This window comes from Polyergus mexicanus, unplaced genomic scaffold (genome assembly GCF_030449975.1).
Source record: "Polyergus mexicanus isolate NDT 795.1 unplaced genomic scaffold, iyPolMexi1.0 SCAF_21, whole genome shotgun sequence".
Classification (NCBI taxonomy): Eukaryota; Metazoa; Arthropoda; class Insecta; order Hymenoptera; family Formicidae; genus Polyergus; species Polyergus mexicanus.
This window is the reverse complement of record NW_027223341.1, coordinates 2,425,413-2,444,316: the sequence shown is the minus strand read 5'-3', so window position 1 is coordinate 2,444,316 and position 18,904 is coordinate 2,425,413. Positions and strand designations below refer to the sequence as shown.

The following is an 18,904-nucleotide window of genomic DNA, read 5'->3' as shown; positions in this document are numbered from 1 at the left end:
CCACCAAAATATTATGCATCTATATCGACTAATCTCTTATCGACCGCAGTCATAGAAAAAACATTGTTAGAAAATTTTTATTATTTATTTATATATAGATTTATTTTTTGCATAAATTAATACGTTATTCAGAAAGAGTACCGGCAATAATAAATAACTTCGGTCTAAAACACGGCAATCGCTAAAGAAACCGATGTCGTCCAATGACTGCATTTTTTCCGTGCTTTTTACTGTTGAAATTATGGCATTAAAGTGTTAATAGTTGTATATTTATGATTCTTAAAACATGATAGCGCGACGAAATTTTTTACACTATCGTCAATATCCCTCGTGCAATATAAATTTTTCTCCTTGATTTCGACTACCGCCAAAGATATCGCTGTTAATAAAGAAAGACATTATTCTACACGATTTTCGCTACAAGGATTGACGCATTAGATTCTAAAATAAATAAAGTTACGATTATTAAAGCAATACAACGGGCCAAAATCGCGTCGCCTTTGCCTGCGTCCTTCGCGTCTAATGAATCTATCTCTTAAATCACAGCATTTTTTAAAGAAATTAACGCGTTGTTCGAGAACTACATAATTTTACTGTATGCTATTGAAATTACGCCATTAATATTTTAAAAATTGTATCTCTTTCTAAATTGTGTCCATTATAAAGGCGGAACAGCCCTATATAATGTCGAGAATTCGGCTCGCTATATCGCTTTAATAATCGTCAGCTCATTTATTTTAAAATCTAATGAGTGAATCTTTGTAGCGGAGATCATATAGAATAATGTCTTTCTCCAATAACATCGATATGTTTAACGATAGTCGAGATCAAAGCGAATAATGTATCTGACGCGGACGATCTCGGCAAAAATGTCGCGATTTCGGCACATTTTAGAGCTTTGCTGATTATAGATTTATTCATTTTAAAATTTTAATGCGTTAATTCTAGTAGCGGAGATTATGTAGAATAATATCATTTTCGCATAACATCGATACTTATAATGGTAGTCGAAATCAAAACAAAATATGTGTCTGACGCGAAGGATACTGGCGATAATGTAAAATCTCGTCGCATTGTTATGTTTAGAGAATCATAAATATAAAATTATTAAGATATTAATGTCATAATTCCAATAATACAGAACACGAGAAAAAATGCAACCGTTGGACGACATTGGATTCTTTAGCGGTTGTCATGCTTTACACCGAAGTAGTTATCTACACACACACACTCCTTCAGAAAAACTTACTTTTCGTTTTGATCTCGGCTATCACCAAATATAGATGTTATTCGAGAAAGACACTATTGTTCGTGCTCTTCATTATAAAGATTAACGCGTTAGCATTTTGAAATAAATATAATTTCGATTATATTAAGGCGACATAGCGGGCAGAAATCGTGACGCCTTTGCCGAGATCGTCCGCGTCAGATACATTATTCGCTTTAATCTCAGTTACTATTAAAGATATCGATGTTATTAAAGAAGGACATTATTCTATATGATGTCCGCTACAAAGATTGATGCATTAAAATTTTAAAATTGGTAAGCTTATGATCATTAAAGCGATAAAGCGGGCTGGAATCGCGCCGCCTTTGCCGAAATCGTTCGCGTCAGATACATTCTTCGCTTTAATCTCGACTACCATTAAAAATATTAATACTATTCGAGAAAAACATTATTCTACATGATTTCCGCTACAAGGATTGACGCATTAGATTTTTAAAATTAATAAGCTGACGATTATTAAAGCGATATAGCGGGCCGAAATCTCGACGTTATAGGGCCGTTCCGCCTTTATAATGAACACAATGTAGAAAAAGATACAATTCGTGAAATATTAATGGCGTAATTTCAATAGCACATAGTATGTTAAATAATATAGTTTTTGAACAACGCGTCAATTTCTTTAAAAATTGCTGTTATTTAAGAGATAGATTCATTAGACGCGAAGAACTCAGGCAATGGCAATGCGATTTTGGCCCGTTGTATCGCTTTAATAATCGTAGCTTTATCAAATTTAAAATTTAATACGTTAATCCTTGTAGTGGAAATCATATTTTTTAACCTCACATCCTATTTCAATGCCTCATTACAGTGTAAGACTCTAATTTTAAATCAGAATATTATTTTTTGTTTACTAAACTCTAATGACATGTTTAATAGTTGATAGTATTATTGTGCTAATATTTCTACTGAAATTATACTAGGTGCAAAATTTTAATTTATAATGCTTTAAATTTAAATGAACTAGTGCAGCTATAAAGAACAGATCTGTTTGTATAGTATTATTTATTATCCATTAGAAACGATAAAAATGAAATATAATTTAATGTATCACGTGCAAAAGCATATATTACATATAGAATTATAATATAAAAATTAAATATAGAATTAAAAGCTGAATTAAACATTTTGTATATTTCTCTATCATTATCTTAAAAGAAATTACAATCTTAAAAGAAATATAATAACAGTATCAGTATCATCAAAATATAGTATTAATAGTGAAGCGCAGCATGAGTATCATTGTTCTTGAAATATATTAATTTAAACATTTTGTATGTTTTTCTATCATTATTCTAAAAGAAATTACAATCTTAAAAGAAATAATAACAGTACCCAGACAGCATAAGGATGTCCTTAGGACGTCCAAAGGGCATCCAGGACATACATGTAGGACATCCTCAGGATATCCCATTGTAATCCTCAGATCTCCTCTAGATGTCCTGAGGAAGAGTAAATGATAGCCGTATATTAACCTCTGGAGAATCCAGGGAGATCCTGTGGAACATCCTAAGGATTTTTATATGTTAGGGATATTTTTCGTATGTTTCAAGGAGCAAATTTTAAAATTTCAATATAAATTAAAATTATGTTTTGTTATTTACTGCCAATATTAAAAATCTAATATTAAAAATAGTTCACCGTTCTTTAATATTTGAGTCTTTCGTGCTGTACATGAATATTTTAGGTTTGGCTCCCGGGTTTGAGTTGTGTAATATTTTCTAAACAATCCAATATCTGAATTTCCTATGTTGGGATTGCATCAGAAATTGAACTGATAGAAAATAATTACATTTGTAATTTCCTGTCAGTTGCTCTTTGCAAGCTTTATATAATTTTCATGACCAAATCTCAAATACGTTCGCGTGTCGCATAGCGGTAAACAAAGGAACTAGCGGTTGAATACTATTGTTTGTAAAGTTTTTGGAATGTTGCGAACAGTAACATTTCTCATAAAATATTAAATAAATAATAATTTTGGATATATGAAAATGTGCGCATCAAATTCAATTATTAATATTAAACGAAATTAATGTTAACAATTAATTGTACATGTATATGTCCTCTGGAAATCCAAAAGACATCCAATATAATAGACAGGGCAAATATATCCTACAGACATCCAAGGGTTATCCAGTGGACATTTATAAGACATTAATACTTATTATAATACTTAAGATTTCTAAATTATATTAAATAGCCGACACAACTAAAAATAATTATGTATGCATATTAAATTTTTATAAATATATTTATAATAATATATCTTAAAACATCCTACAAATGTCCTGAACCGTCCAGGACATATTCAGGATGATCCTGAGGATGTTTTGTGCTGTCTGGGTATCAGTATCATCAAAATATAGTATTAATAGTGAAGCACAGCATGAGTATCATTGTTCTTGAAATATATTAATTTAAACATTTTGTATGTTTCTCTATCATTATTCTAAAAGAAATTACAATCTTAAAAGAAATAATAACGGTGTCAATAGCATCAATATTATTAATAGTATAAATCACAGTATCAGTCTCATTAGTAATATGTATATTTATATTATTGCATATTTGTATATATATTAACAATGAGACTTATACTGTAATTCATACTATTAATACTATTGATGATACTGATACTGTGATTTATACTATTAATGAAACTGATACTGTTATTATCTCCTCTCACATAAGTACATTTACTGGTATTTCAAATTAATAAAAAACAAAACTGTTAATTACAATATTTTCTATGCTTATAGTCATACCTTGCACTAATATTCGATGATAAAATCTACGTATGCTATTCGCTTTCAATGTTTCTTACAATAGTTTGTACTCTGCAATATCATTCTTATAAACTTATAAAAATTACACTCGAAATACATTAAATTGAACATTTGGTATATTTCTCTGTCATTATCCTAAAAGAAATTACAATCTTAAAAGAAATAATAACAGTATCAGTACCATCAAAATATAGTATTAATAGTGAATCGCAGCGAGTATCATTGTTCTTGAAATATATTAATTTAAACATTTTGTACATTTCTCTATCATTATTTTAAAAGAAATAATAACAGTATCAGTCTCATTGTTATATGTATATAAATATATATATTAACAATGAGAGTGATACTGTCATTCATATTATTAATACTGTTGATGATTCTGAGACTGTGTTTTGTACTAATTAATGAAACTGATGCTGTTATTATTTCTTTTCCGATTATAATATTAAAAAATACTAAGAAAATACTATTTTAGTAATTTTAGTTTTGAAAAAAGTAAGAAGTATATTATTTTTAGCGTTTCAATAAGTGCATTTGTGAAGGTACATATTTTAATGTGTATACTTTCGTTATTTCATATTATTTGTAACGTGTTTATTATATATTTGTGTCATATTAATGATGAAAGTAATGGCAAATAGTTTGTACAAATAATTTTACATCACTATACAAAATATGACACCAATACATAATCAACATGTTTCAAATAACATAGAAGATCGAAAAACTAAGTTTGTTGTCAACATGTTTTTAAAATTTTTTGCGTTGAAATTACAGCAACTCTGAAATCCATAAAAAATAGAAATAATGAAAAAATTTGAAGATCTTTGAACTTCCTAATAAAAAACTAAAGAATTTATATCTTCTTTGAATGTTGAGAACTTTAGTATATTATTATAAATATATATGTATTAATTATAAGTATATATTAAATATATATTAATTTTAAAAGTATTTGTTATTATTAATGTAACGGGATCACTTTTCGCGAGTGCGTGGATGAGCTCGGTCGGGATCAGGGTTCGTGAAAAGGTGAGACACACAAAAGATTTAGTTAACAGATATCGTCTTTATTTGCCTCGTTCGGCAATGGTCGATTTACAATAGTGAGCGCGCGGCGGATGATGCAACGCGCTAGATGCAATGTTATTCGGTGCGCGATGTTCGATATATCGAACCGCTTATAATATTCGTAAAACCGTGTTTATTTTGACGGCACGCGAAACGCGCAAGAAATCGGGCGCGGTCGGTCGGCGCGTGTACGGCAAGGCCGTGTTTATTTTGACGGCGCGCGAGACGCGCAAGAAATTGGGCGCGGTCGGTCGGCGCGTGTACGGCAAGGCCGTGTTTATTTTGACGGCGCGCGGAATATAATGAAATATTAGATGATAGGTACTTCGGCGCGGTGATTATAATTCGCAAGTATTAAAATAGCGTTGATCGTGGTCGCGGGATTTATCGCGTATTCCCAGTGGTAGGGGAGTGCGATCGGAGATCGAGTACCCTCGACCGGGCGGAGAACTCTCCGTCCCTGCTTTCGTTCGCGGAGTTGCGGATAGCGCGGCGGAGTCGAGAAAACTCGACGGGGCAGCGAACTCGCAAACCCACGGTCCGGCTGGCTGGAGTGGTCGGATGAATGACCGTAAACTAGGAGAGCGGCGAACACTCCGCTCTCGTCGAGTTAGTCGGATTCGTGTCAGGAATTCGGAGACTGCACGGAAACCGAGAATGCTCGGCGGAGGCTGCGAACACGTCAACCTCACGTTCCGTCGTTGCTGCGAATTTCAGGATCGGTTCTGGTATCTCGGAGGGTACTGCTCGAGCGGATTCAGGAATCGTTCTGGGTTCTGGTCCTGAGCTGCCGAAACGCTGTCTTTTTATACCCGAGCGTCTATCGGTAATTGCGTCGTTCGCCCCCGGGTGGAGATAACGACGCGTTGTTTTCGGCGGGTAAATTTCGGTAAACGCGTCGCTTCCCCTGGGCGAAACGACGCGGCGTTTCGGCGGGTGACGCTCGGGATCTTCCGGCAGCGTTCGGCTGTGCTCGGGCTTCGGCGTAACGGCGGCCGTATAACGGCTGTATGGTTGTTTATTCCAACCGCGGTGATTGAAGTCTTAAAAAAGAGCGCTCGGCGCCTCTGCCACTGCCCGGCTGGTGTTCGCCGGGCGGCAGACTTCCGGCTGGTTACGTGCCGGGTAACGATGGGGGGTGCATCGTTACATTAATATAATAATAAAAACTTACATTTTCGTTGTAAAGCTTTCTGTTGATTATAAAGCCATGTTTTTATTTGTGGCGATGTACGTTTAGCAAGAGATGTGTATTTTTTTCTTATTGTTTGAATCTCTCGTAAAGATGGTAGTTTCAGTTTTTTCATATATTCAGAAAATACTTTTAGTGCTATTTCCTTTTCTTCCTGAGACCAACGAGTCCTTTTTGTTGATCCATAAGGAGATGCTAGAAGAAAAGTAAGGTATTATTTAAAAAAATACTTATATGTATGAAAGTAAATTATAAGCATATACAGGGTGACTACGGATATTCAGCGTGTGTAGGTATAGTTCGCCAAATTAAATACGATAGCCATGTGACATTTTGCATATTTCACGGTATTTATTATTATTAATAAGCAATTAATTATTGAATATTAGCGAACGCATGTGCGAAAATCTGTGTTCTGGAATCATAATCTTTATGAAAATGCTGCGATTTGTTTACAATCGCCTAACGAGTGATTCCCATCCTCTAGCATAATAATATTTAAAATTTTTGGTTAAGTGGATCAGACTTAAATATTCATTAGAACTGTTGATTATTCGAAGAATCATTAATCCTTCGAATAATCAATAATTATATAATATAGGAATATTTTAGATATAATTTTTGAGACTAAAAATTTTAAATGTAGAAAATGGGATTGTATTAAAACGCTAGTCGCTATATATCGTCTGCAGTTGCTATACACAGATGATTGTTAACAAATTCTTGTTCAAATTTTCTTTAAGATCATGACTCAAAATACGGCCACCGATTCATTCGCTAATATTATGCAATTAATTTTTGAATATTGCAAAATCTGTAAAATGTTACAAAATTTCATGTTTAGATTGGCGAATTCTACACATCTGTATGCCTTGAATTATCAAAAATATCCTATGCATGAATTATACGAAAAAATTGGGAAACAAAACTTTACACTGCCACAAAACTTTAAAAATTATATGTACAATACGTTAATTATTAGTCACAAGAAGATTTTTGCTAAAATTTTTTATAGAATAAGTTTTACGAATTATTACAAATGTATATACATATAATAAATAACTTGAAGGACTACAGACATTTTAGAATAACACTTTAAAAACATTAAATATAACAATACTTTTATACAGGGTGATTCAAAACAACCTTCTGTCCTTACAATGTCATATACTTGACACTATTCTAAGACGATTTTTCCTTTGCCAAAATTTTTTTCGAGGCTTAGTTTTTAAATTATAAGCCAAAATAGTTAACGAATTACGGGCCGCGTACGCGGCAGAGGTGGCGCAACTCACCGTCCGATGCTGGTGATTACGTGAGGCGCTCGCTGCGATTAACTGTTTGCTACATACGATGGAGTGTATGTGTGAGAGAGACCGTATACGCGTATACACACACATACACATTCTCTCTCTCTCTCTCTCTCTTTTTCTCCCTCTCTGTCTCTTTTACACCCATCGTATGTAGCAAACAGCTGATCGCACACACGCACTCTCTTTCTCTCTTCTTTGTCTTTCTCTTTTACACCTATCGCGTGTAGCAAACAGTTGATCGCACACATGCACTCTGTCTCTCTCTCTCTCTCTCTCTCTCTCACACTGATTCTTACCTTTTATGTAGTAATTCGTTGCCCTCATACGACTCAATAAGTAATACTTCCGTATGATAGAACGAGTAACTAGCAAACTTTTTTCACTCATAAATTGTACCACTTATAGAACTTTTACGAATTAATCTACGCACTTTAGCGATAAATTGAATTTATTAACGATTATAACGGTTAATCACAATCTACCGATTACTACCGATTAATTATTAAAATATCTCGAAGAAAGAAACGCGTTATTCGATGCGGAAACTGCGCGACGACACAAGCAAGTTATATCGGTACTAGCGTTGCCGGCTGCCGGCTGCCGAACAACTGAATGTATCACATTACGCGTGATCGACGCGGACGCTATCATGTGTCCCGTGATCGGCTAAAGCCTCCGACATTGTAAATTTGATAGTTTCGAAAACATAAAACTATAAAATATGAAAATATAATGACGTATAATAACATCGTTTTTTTTAATAAATTCAGTTTATCGATAAAGTGCGTGGATTAATACGTAAAAGTTCGATAAGTGGTACAATTTGTGAGTGAAAAAAAGTTTGCTAGTTACTCGTTGTATCACACGGAAATATTACTTATTGAGTCGTATAAGGGCAACGAATCTCTACATACAAGGTAAGAGTCAGTGAGTGAGAAAGAGAGAATGTGTATTTGTATGTATACGCGTATACGTTCTCTCTCACACATACACCCCATGTAGCAAACAGTTCATCGCAGCGAGCGCCTCACGTAATCACTAGTATGGGACGGTGAGTTGCTCCGCTCCTGCCTGCCTTGTGTACGTGGCCCGTAATTCGTTAACTATTTTGGCTTATAATTTAAAAACTAAGCCTCGGAAAAAATTTTGGCAAAGAAAAAATCGTCTTAGAATAGTATCAAGTATATGACATTGTAAGGACAGAAGGTTGTTTTGAATCACCATGTATATATATAGGGTATCTCAAAAGTCCCAGACTGGTAAAATATCTCGAAAATAAAGCATTTTTTGAAAAATATGTTTTAAATAAAAGTTGTAAGATTTAAGAAGGTCTGTTTGTTAGCTTTATCAATTTGACCTTGGGTGACGTTCTTCAAGGTCAATTCAATTTTTATTTTAATGGAACCACCCTAATTGTTTTATGTAAATAGATTTCTTGTAACATTCAGCATAAAAAGTTATAAAGTAAAATAACTAAAAATTGAATGGTTTACGAGATATTTTATATCTTAATCTGATGTATTTTGATATAAATAAAGCCACACTCGCGGGCTTATCTCTCCCGGCGATTTGTCTAGAGTCTAGAGTGAAAGCGAGACGAGTATAGAGCGAGCGAGATGACTTATTAAAAAGTTCCGAAATTTCGTACAGCAATTTTTTTCATATATAATTACGAATAAATCGTCTTATAATAAAAACTATTATTTATATATTTTATTATTTTATATTTTTAAAAATAATTGTAATCAATTAATGAGATTTTTACAATTGAAATAAACAATTCGTATAATTTTCAGTTAGATACACAATATATTTTTATTATTTATAATCATTCTTTTTTTTCAGAATACAGCGACGACAATGTCAACGGCAATGCCAACGACGACGGCGAAGGCATCGACGGCGACGGTGACGACAGCGACGACGTCACCCCCAATGACAACGTCGATGCCTCATCCATCAACAGCGGTCACTGTCTCTACAGCGGTCAAAGCGTCGACCGTCACATCGACCGCAATATCCACACCGGTGTCAACAGCGGCACCGCGATCGGTGTCTTCAGAAATGATAATGTTAAGTGTAAGTACAACAAATTTTACTTAAAAAGTATCAAACATTAAATATTAATTATATTACATGTATGTTATATTACATGTACATAAAAATAATATTATAATTATTTATAGTGATTTTTTTACACCAAAATATTATATTTAGAATTGTGCTAATTTCTAAATATGATATTCGGGTGTAAAAAAAATCATTGTAAATAATTATAATATTATTTTTTTATATACATAATAGTATTTTTTTATATACATAAAAGTATTAACGTATTAACATTATAAGATGTATTAACAGTGTTCGCTCTTATCTTTATAAAATTATATAGATGATTATCCATGCACATGACATTTTGACGTAATCTTATATAATAAAAATATATATTATCTTCATCTGCATTTTACATGAAAAAAAAGTGTTATCTTTATTAAATTATCTAGGAAAATATTAAGATAATTTGGTTTACTTTACTGCAAATGTTTAAGATATTAAGATATTTGCTTTTATGTAGTAGACGTTTATAATATGTATTAATATTGCCTGTATTAATATTAACTGCATTGAAATTGAGATTACATTGAGATTCGTTCATAATCAGGACAAAATGAAATAATCTTGTCGTCTTTTCCTAATTGATCGAATCGTTATGCAAATTCAGTCTTACTGCATAGGCTCATGGATTTTAGTATTTCATTTGTCGTATGAGACGAGTTTGTCGTATAAGAGTATAAATATATTTTTATATTTTTTTTATAATTTGCAATTTTTTCTCATAAATGTTTTTGCATAAATGGTCTTAAAAACAATATTATGTGGAAGTTATCTAGATGAGTCAGCTATATCATTTTATTTTTATCTAGATATATTTAAAACAAATTATCTTTATCTTATCTAAAATTAATTTACATTAACATATATCCATCTCATGTTTATGTAGCTAATTTTTCATTTTTATCTGATTGTAAACACAACACTATGTATTAACCAAAATTCTGTTACATGTGTCTTACATTTATTTTTATTTTATAGAAAGAAGAACTTACGTTTCTAATGAATGATGTAATATCTAGAGTGATCAAAACAAAATGAAGAAGAATGGGCGAAAAACGCGTTATTCATTCTTTGTTGTTTTTTTTTATTTATTGTTATTCGTTTCTTTTTCTAATAAATTTTATAGCTGTAAATAAATAGTTTTCTTGGATAAATCTCTCAGATTTACAAGAATGCAAATATTTTTTAATTGCCTGCTTATTTGATGAATGAGAAAAAGTAGTCCTTTTAAAAGAAAGTATGCAGCTGCATGTTGCAAATCGCATATTCTTTCTTAAAAACATCTACGCATTTTTTTTGCATCACTTGATTTGTTTAATTATTTTACACATAAAAATATTATGATAAAATGATCAAAAATTAAATATTTTACGAGATAGTTCGTATTTTATATAATATAAATATAATATAAATATAATATAAATATAATATAATTTTATATAATATAAAATACAAACTATCTCGTAAAATATTTAATTTTTGATCATTTTATCATAATACTTTTATATGTAAAATAATTAAACAAATCAAGTGATGCAAAAAAAAATACGTAATGTTTTTAAGAAAAAATATGCGATTTGCAACATGCAGCTGCATACTTTCTTTTAAAAGGACTACTTTTTCTCATTCATCAAATAAGCAGGCAATTAAAAAATATTTGCATTCTTGTAAATCTGAGAGATTTATCCAAGAAAACTGTTCATTTACAGCTATAAAATTTATTAGAAAAAGAAACGGATAACAATAAATAAAAAAAAAACAACAAAAAACGAATAACGCGTTTTTCGCCCATTCTTCTTCATTTTGTTTTGATCACTGTAGAAACTTACCAAACACTTGAGATGAGGTTTAAAACGCATCAATTTTTTTGTAATTCAGATAATAAACATTATGCTGCATTTAGATACAATATGCTAAAGCATTGTCTTTCCTGATGCATTCACTAACTAAATAGGAATAAAAATGTTTTCTCAATCTTCTAACACATCAACAGTACGAAATCATTACTGCTTCGAGATACTGCAAGATAATAAATAAGCGTTGACCATTCCGTTGCAGATCACAAGATTCTATTAGCGGAGACTATAATATTGAATTCTCGCTTAAAAGATTCTCGTGCTTTGTAAATGGATTCCCTTCAGATATTCGATGCAAGCTGGATCTTTGGTTTGCAAATTAGTGGCGATCTATTACTTTTGCCTGCTTAAAATGGAAATAAACATGATATAATATGAAATAAGCAGCGTGACATTAAGATCTTGTTCATACAGTAATCTTACCAGTATAATTGTCATCATCATAATTCAGTTTTCCTTTAGTTTGAATAAGCAGTCAGAAAATACAATACTTAAGAACATTACCTCATACTATAGTTGCACTATAGTTATCCCAGCATGCGTAGATCCAAAAATGTATTATTTCTAATGTAAAGATCCAACTGTAAATAAAGAGATTGATTAATGACTTGAAAATTATTAGGCTTATGTTACATATACATACTCTTGTTGTATTATAAACATATAAACTATGAAAATATAACAAAAATATTCACCTCTAATTATAATGCGTCTTATTACTTACATTCGAGGACTTGTCCCCCATTGTTAAAGTATCCAAGCTTTTTCATGTAAGCAATAAATGCTTACTCAATGTCACTACGTAGAAAAAGCAAAATCTCGGAAGCTTACAAATATATGTTTAATACTACAAACACAATAATGAGATATTAAAACAGTGACATACGCGAGGTTAGAATATCTGTCATATATGCAGTAGATAATGTATAAAAACATTCTGTTAAAATATTTTTATTATTTATATATGGGTTTATTTTTTGTATATCTATATTTTTCCTGTTGTATGCTATCCATAAACAATTAATAATTGTACTCTTTCAAAATTAAAATTCAACATATATCACGGCATCCTGAGATTTTACGTGCAAAAGGATACCGTACAATTATTAATTGTTTACAGACAATATATCATACATAAAACACATATACGATATACAACAAAAAACCATATATAAATAAAGATATTCTAACAGGTCGTTTTTCTATATTGCTTATAGCACACATGACAGATATCCGAACCTCATGTATGTCACTATTTTAATATCTCATTATAAGTTTTCAGTATCAAACATATTTGTAAGTTTACGAGATTTTGTTCTTCGTGCAAAATGACATTTGGTAAGTATTTTTTGCCAATACGATAGAACTTGGGTACTTTAGTAATGTGGGACAGTTTTAATTGTTAAATATAAATAATAAGACGTTACAATTAGAAACGAGTATTTTCTGTTATATCTTCTTAGCTTATAATACAAGAGTATGTAAATGTAACATAAGCCTAATAATGTTCAAGTCATTATTCACTTTCTTTTATTTACAGTGAGATCTTTATGCTAGAAATAATGCATTTTTGGGTCTACATGTGCTGGGATAACTATTGTACAAGTACAATATGAGGTGATGTTTTTAAGTATTGTGTTTTCTGACTCTTTGTTCAACTTAAAGAAAGACTGAATTGTGGTGATGACAATTATGCTAGTAAGATTGCTTTATGAGATGTTAATGTCACGCTGCCTATTTATATTAGATCACGTTTATTTTCATATTAAGCAGACAAAAGCAATAGATCGGCACTAATTTGCAAACCAGGGATCCAGCTTGCATCGTATGGATGGAATCCATTTCCAAAGCACGAGAATCTTTTAAGCGAGAGTTCAATAATATAGTCTCCGCTAATAGAATCTTGTGATCTGTAATGGAATGATCAATGCTGATTCACCAACTTGCAGTGTTTGTTGACGAAATAACGATTTTATACTGTGATTTTGACATGTTAGAAGACTGAGTGTTTGAAGATTGAACATTTGTATCGTTATCCAGTTAGTGAATACATCAGCAAAGACAGTGCTTTGGCATATTATATCCAAATATGGCATATTGTAATATTTATATTATTATACATATTATATGTATTACAAAAGAAAAATCTTACAACATTTTGTTCTTAACCGATTTATGAACATTACAATTACATTGCAGTATATATATGAACACATTATTTTTCAGAGAAATAATCTTGTATCAATATGATAATTATATTTGTAATAATTATACTTGAAGGTTTACATGTATGTACTATCACATATAATGTATATACAATACATATGTTGAAATATGGAATTATTAGAAATATTAGAATAGATATATTTGTACATTTGTGTATCGGTGTATTTCATATGGTGAACAACGAAAAATTTTACCGCACTCTTTCGCACTTGAAATCTTACGATTCTTGAAATCTTTGTCGTGACATACGTGAAATTTTAAGTGCGAAGGAGTACGGTATAATTCTTCATTTTTCACCATACGAAATACACCTATATACAAATATATAAATATATCTATTCTAATATTTCTAATAATTCCACATTTCAACATATGTCTATGCATTATGTGAAACAGTACATATATGTAAATCTGCAAGTATAACTATCACAATATAATTATCATATTGATACAAGATTATTTCTTTGAAAAATAATGTATTTATATGTATACTGCAATGTAATTGTAAAATTGATAAATCGGTTAAAACAAAATGTTATAAGATTTTTCTTTTATGATACAGATAAAATACATATATAATATATACATATATAATACATATATAATAATATATATATTACAATATGCCACATTTGCATATAATATGCCAAAGCACTGACCTCGCTGATATATTCACTAACTGAATAGCGATATAAATGTTCAATCTTCGAACTCAATCTTCATACTCAATCTTCTAACACATCAACAGTACAAAATCATTATTGCTTCAACAGACATTGCAAGTTGGTGAATGAGCGTTGATCATTCCATTACAGATCATAAGATTCTATTAGCGGAGACTATAATATCGAACTCTCGCTTAAAAGATTCTCGTGCTTTGTAAATGGATTCCCTCCAGACATACGATGCAAACTGAATTCCTGGTTTGCAGATTAGTGCCGATTTATTACTTTGGCCTGCTTAAAATGAAAATAAACATGATATAAATATAAATAGAGGTAGTGTGACATTAAGATCTCGTTCATAAAGCAATCTTACCAGCATAATTGTCATCATCACAATTCAGTCTTCTTTTAGGTTGAATCAACAGTCAGAGAATACATTACTTAAAGACATTATCTCATACTGTAATTGCACGATAGTTATCCCAGCATGCGTAGACCCAAAAATACATTATTTCTAGCGTAAAGATCCCACTCTAAATAAAAGAAATGATTAATGACTTGAAAATTAGTAGGCCTATGTTGCATATGTGTACTCTTATATTATAAACTATGAAGATATAACAGAAAATAATCGTTTCTAATTATAATGTTTTATTACTTATATCTAAGAACTTGTCCGACATTACTAAAATACACAAGCTCTATCAAATTAGCAAAGAATGCTTACCCAATGTCATTTCGTACAAAGAGCAAAATCTCTAAACTTATAAATATGTTTGATACTGGAAACTGGTAATGAAATTTTAAAACAGTGACATACGTGAGGTTAAGATATCTGTCATGTGTGTAGTAAGCAAGTAAGCAATATAGAAAAACGCTCTGTTAGAATATCTTTATAATTTATATATAGTCTTTTTTCTTGTATATCTATGTTTTACGTTTGATATACTGTCCACAAAAACAATTAATAATTGTATGATACTCTTTTGTACGTAAAATCTCTCGATACCATAACATATGTAGAATTTTAATTTCGAAAAAGTACAGCTATTAATTGTTTACGGATAGCATATATAACAGGAAAAATACAGATATACAAAAAATAAATCCATATATAATTAATAAAAATATTTTAAGAGAGCGTTTTTCTACATTGCCTACTGCACGGATAATAGATGTCCTAACTTCGCGTATGTCACTGGCTGCGGTAAGATGACATATATTTGTGAGATACCAATAATAGATAAAACATCGACATATAGGCTACGCATATCACATGTAAAAATCCACTTTTTAGAAAAGGATGTAGCGCTGTGCGGCCAATGTCTATCTCTTTCTATTCAACACCAATCAATGAAAGAGACAGAAATGGCCAATGGTACCGCTAAAATACGTTTCAATCAAAAAATGGTCCAGCTAAACTACGAAACATAAACATATATATATATATATATATATATATATATATACAGGGTTGGGAAGTAATGCGTTACTTGTAACGCCGTTACCGTTACAGTTACTTTTTTTCGGTAACTGTAACGGTAATGGCGTTACAAATTTTATTTGTAACGGAAAAAATAACTTCGTTACATTTTTCGGTAACGAGTAACGAATTTAACAGTTATTTTTATCGTTACTTTTTTCAAATTTTTTGATTTATTTAAGATATTATTCTTGCTATTGTGCGTGATAAAATTTTTATCTTAACCGTAAAGCCGTATGCAAATCGACCAATTAGCATTCTTATTATGTTGTAAAAATGCTTGAATGTGATTGATCAACTTATGGCTCTTGCAGATCAGTGTGATGACGCGACGCGCGATATCCAATGAGAGCTTTATCTTTTCGGAAAAGGAGAGCTCTCATTTACTATTAGTTCTAAGTACCTTGCAACGAAAATTAGAAAATCTCAATAAATCTGACCTTATAGATTGCCATTCATTAGTTGAAGCTATTCAGCAAGGTTTAAATAAAAGGTAACTTATTAATTTGATTAAAACATGTTATTTAATTTTAAATAAGGATTTAATTGAAAAATATTATTTTATTTTAAACTATTGATTCAAAAGTATTAACTTCAATAAAACAAACAATGTCGCTTAATTTACTATATTTGATTTTAGATTTCTTATAATATTTGAAACAAAAGAATTAATAATAGCAGCATGTTTACATTCAAAATTTAAGTTAAACTGGTTAACCGGAGAAAAAAGAAAACGTGCTGAAAATTACTTAGAGGATTTATTGAGAATCCGATCAACTGAAAATTCTTCAAAAGCTGGAAAATCTGACGATCACGATGATTTTTTCATTTTTGAGCAAAAAACGGTGCAAAATGAATCTGAACAAGAAGAATTGCAACGGTTTTTAAAATCAAATAATTGTAATATAGAAATGTTAAACGACTATCCAAAACTTAAAAAACTTTTTATTAAATATAATATAGCTTTACCAAGCAGTGCATCTGTAGAAAGAATGTTTAGCATCGGTGGCTCTGTATTAACAGCACAAAGAGGGCATTTAAATGATGATACTATGGAGCAACAAATTTTATTAAAAATTAATAAAGAATTTCGATAAAATTTAATCATTTATTTTGTAATAAACCTTGAATGAAATCTTGCTTGCAATTTTTTAAAAGTTTTTCTTATGCAAAATAATTTATTAGTTTGTATTGTAAAAAAGTAACGGAAATTGTAACGACTCGTTCCTTTTTAGTAACTGTAACGGTAACGAGTTACTTTTTAAAATTGGTAACGAGTAACGGTAACGAGTTACTTTTTAGAAAAAATAACGGTAACGGTAACGAGTTACTTTTATAAAGTAACTTTCCCAACCCTGTATATATATATATATATATATATATATATATATAAATTACTTTATTTTTGCAAAGTCTCAATATGAAAATTTTTTTTTAAGAAACGTCAGCTCCGTAAGCCGAACCACTTTAAGTTTTTAATAATTAAAATTATCTAATCGTTTGGTGGTCGTTTGGTGGTGATTGATAGTCTAATTAAAAGGTTTGGTGGTCAATCGTCTTTTTTTTTAAATTAAATAATTGAAATATTTGTGTAAAGTGTTACGTCCAGACTCGAGGAAGGATGAGTCAGTGGAAGGGCGCAACCACTATCTTTATGATCCCGAAGTTAAACGTCTCGAAGCGTTAGAATCGGGTCGAACGAACTTGACGGTCCAAAAATCAGGTAAACGACCGTTAGAGTCGCTATTACTCTGTTTTTCAGAAGTTCGCTCGGTGATCCCTTTTTGGTAAAAGAATTTAATCTCTATTATGCGGGATGGGACCAGGTGCGATCTTTTGACTGGAGAATGAGAGGGGTTAATAAAGATTGGATTTAAATTAAAATATAAATTTATTCATAATAAATTAAACTACTTTGGTATACATTATATCAAAATGATGAGAATAATAGTTATTTTAATATGCGTATGGGTGTGTGTGTGTGTGTTTGGTTGTTCGCGGTTCTTACAATCGTACGGAGGACATCAGTTAGAATAATGAAGCAAGATTCTATTATTAATATTGAATTTCTGACTGGTTATTACAAAATATCTATTAGAAAAAGAAAATAAAACAATTTGTGTGAGTGAAAGTGTGTATAGGAATATTAGGAGGTTGATTTCATAATTCTAGGATTGGTATGAGGATTCGTCATCGAGATCTAGAAGTTCATTGCAGAACTCCTCCAGTGCTCTCTCGAATTCGTCTAATTCTGAAGGAGGAGAAGGAGGGGGTGAATCTTCAAGAATGATCGTTGACAACGAGGAGAACGATCGGGGGGAAAGCGGCAGTTTGGGAGAAGATGGTTCCGAAGGATATATTGGGGAGTAACTAGGGGGGAAGTCAATGATTGTTTCTGTGTGTGCGGTGATTGAGTAATTACTACACCTACTACTGGCTACGGTTGATTTAAAGTCTACAGAAGTTCGCGTCTTCTGCCTCGCGGAACGGACCTTTGCGCTTAGCGGGTTGGAATTCGTAAATTTTTCCTGATCTGGTTCTCACTATGGAACCGGTGACAACGTTATTTATTGGGGGAATAAAAATATAATTAAACTGAATTATTAGAGACCTACTTTCGTTGCTGACCCTTAATTGGTGGGTTGAGTAGGTTTACAAAACTTGTCGTCCTTCGCTAAAATGTAACGCTGTGCGGATGCCAGGTTGCCCTGGAGATGACGCCAAGATGAGGACACTGATTTTGAACTGGTCACTCTTTTTCTAATTATGAATTTTTGCTCTTAATGCGCGCACACGAGACTAATTGCTCGGCACTGATTGAAGTCGACAGAAATGACTGAATGAATGAATGAATCTATCAATGAATCTCTGAATCTACGAATACCCCAGTCTTACGAGTTCTTTCTTTT

The 18,904-nt window shown here is 31.4% G+C and overlaps 2 protein-coding genes and 1 long non-coding RNA gene across 7 annotated transcripts in view; 1 reads left to right on the top strand and 2 right to left on the bottom strand.

The window, feature by feature from the left end:
- Positions 1 to 8,264, bottom strand: part of LOC138941939 (uncharacterized) — a 24,829-nt gene extending 16,565 nt beyond the window's left edge. Inside the window, exons 1-2 of the transcript XR_011448214.1 lie at positions 7,947 to 8,264; positions 6,320 to 6,532 (exon numbers count right to left, since the gene is read on the bottom strand). The gene's annotated coding sequence lies outside the window, so the exon portion shown is untranslated. The remainder of the gene's footprint in view (positions 1 to 6,319; positions 6,533 to 7,946) is intronic.
- LOC138941944 (uncharacterized) overlaps positions 1 to 18,904 on the top strand; it is a 19,977-nt gene extending 1,073 nt beyond the window's left edge. Inside the window, exons 2-3 of one of the 3 annotated variants that reach the window (XM_070311907.1) lie at positions 9,496 to 9,729; positions 18,168 to 18,904. In XM_070311907.1, the coding sequence (XP_070168008.1) occupies positions 9,496 to 9,729; positions 18,168 to 18,169 (236 nt within the window). In that variant the 3' untranslated portion in view covers positions 18,170 to 18,904. Of the gene's footprint in view, positions 1 to 9,495; positions 9,730 to 10,743; positions 10,785 to 11,823; positions 12,212 to 18,167 lie in introns of those variants that run through there. The other 2 variants (XM_070311905.1, XM_070311906.1) reach the window with 2 other exon arrangements.
- Positions 9,496 to 12,842, bottom strand: LOC138941945 (uncharacterized). Of its 3 annotated transcripts, none has more exons than XR_011448222.1 (4): positions 12,346 to 12,842; positions 12,045 to 12,202; positions 11,595 to 11,967; positions 9,496 to 9,706 (listed from the first exon to the last, which is right to left on the bottom strand). It is a non-coding gene; the product is annotated as an uncharacterized lncRNA (long non-coding RNA). The 3 variants fall into 3 exon arrangements; XR_011448221.1 differs by having other exon boundaries at positions 11,595 to 11,964; positions 12,317 to 12,841; XR_011448220.1 differs by having other exon boundaries at positions 11,595 to 11,964; positions 12,346 to 12,840.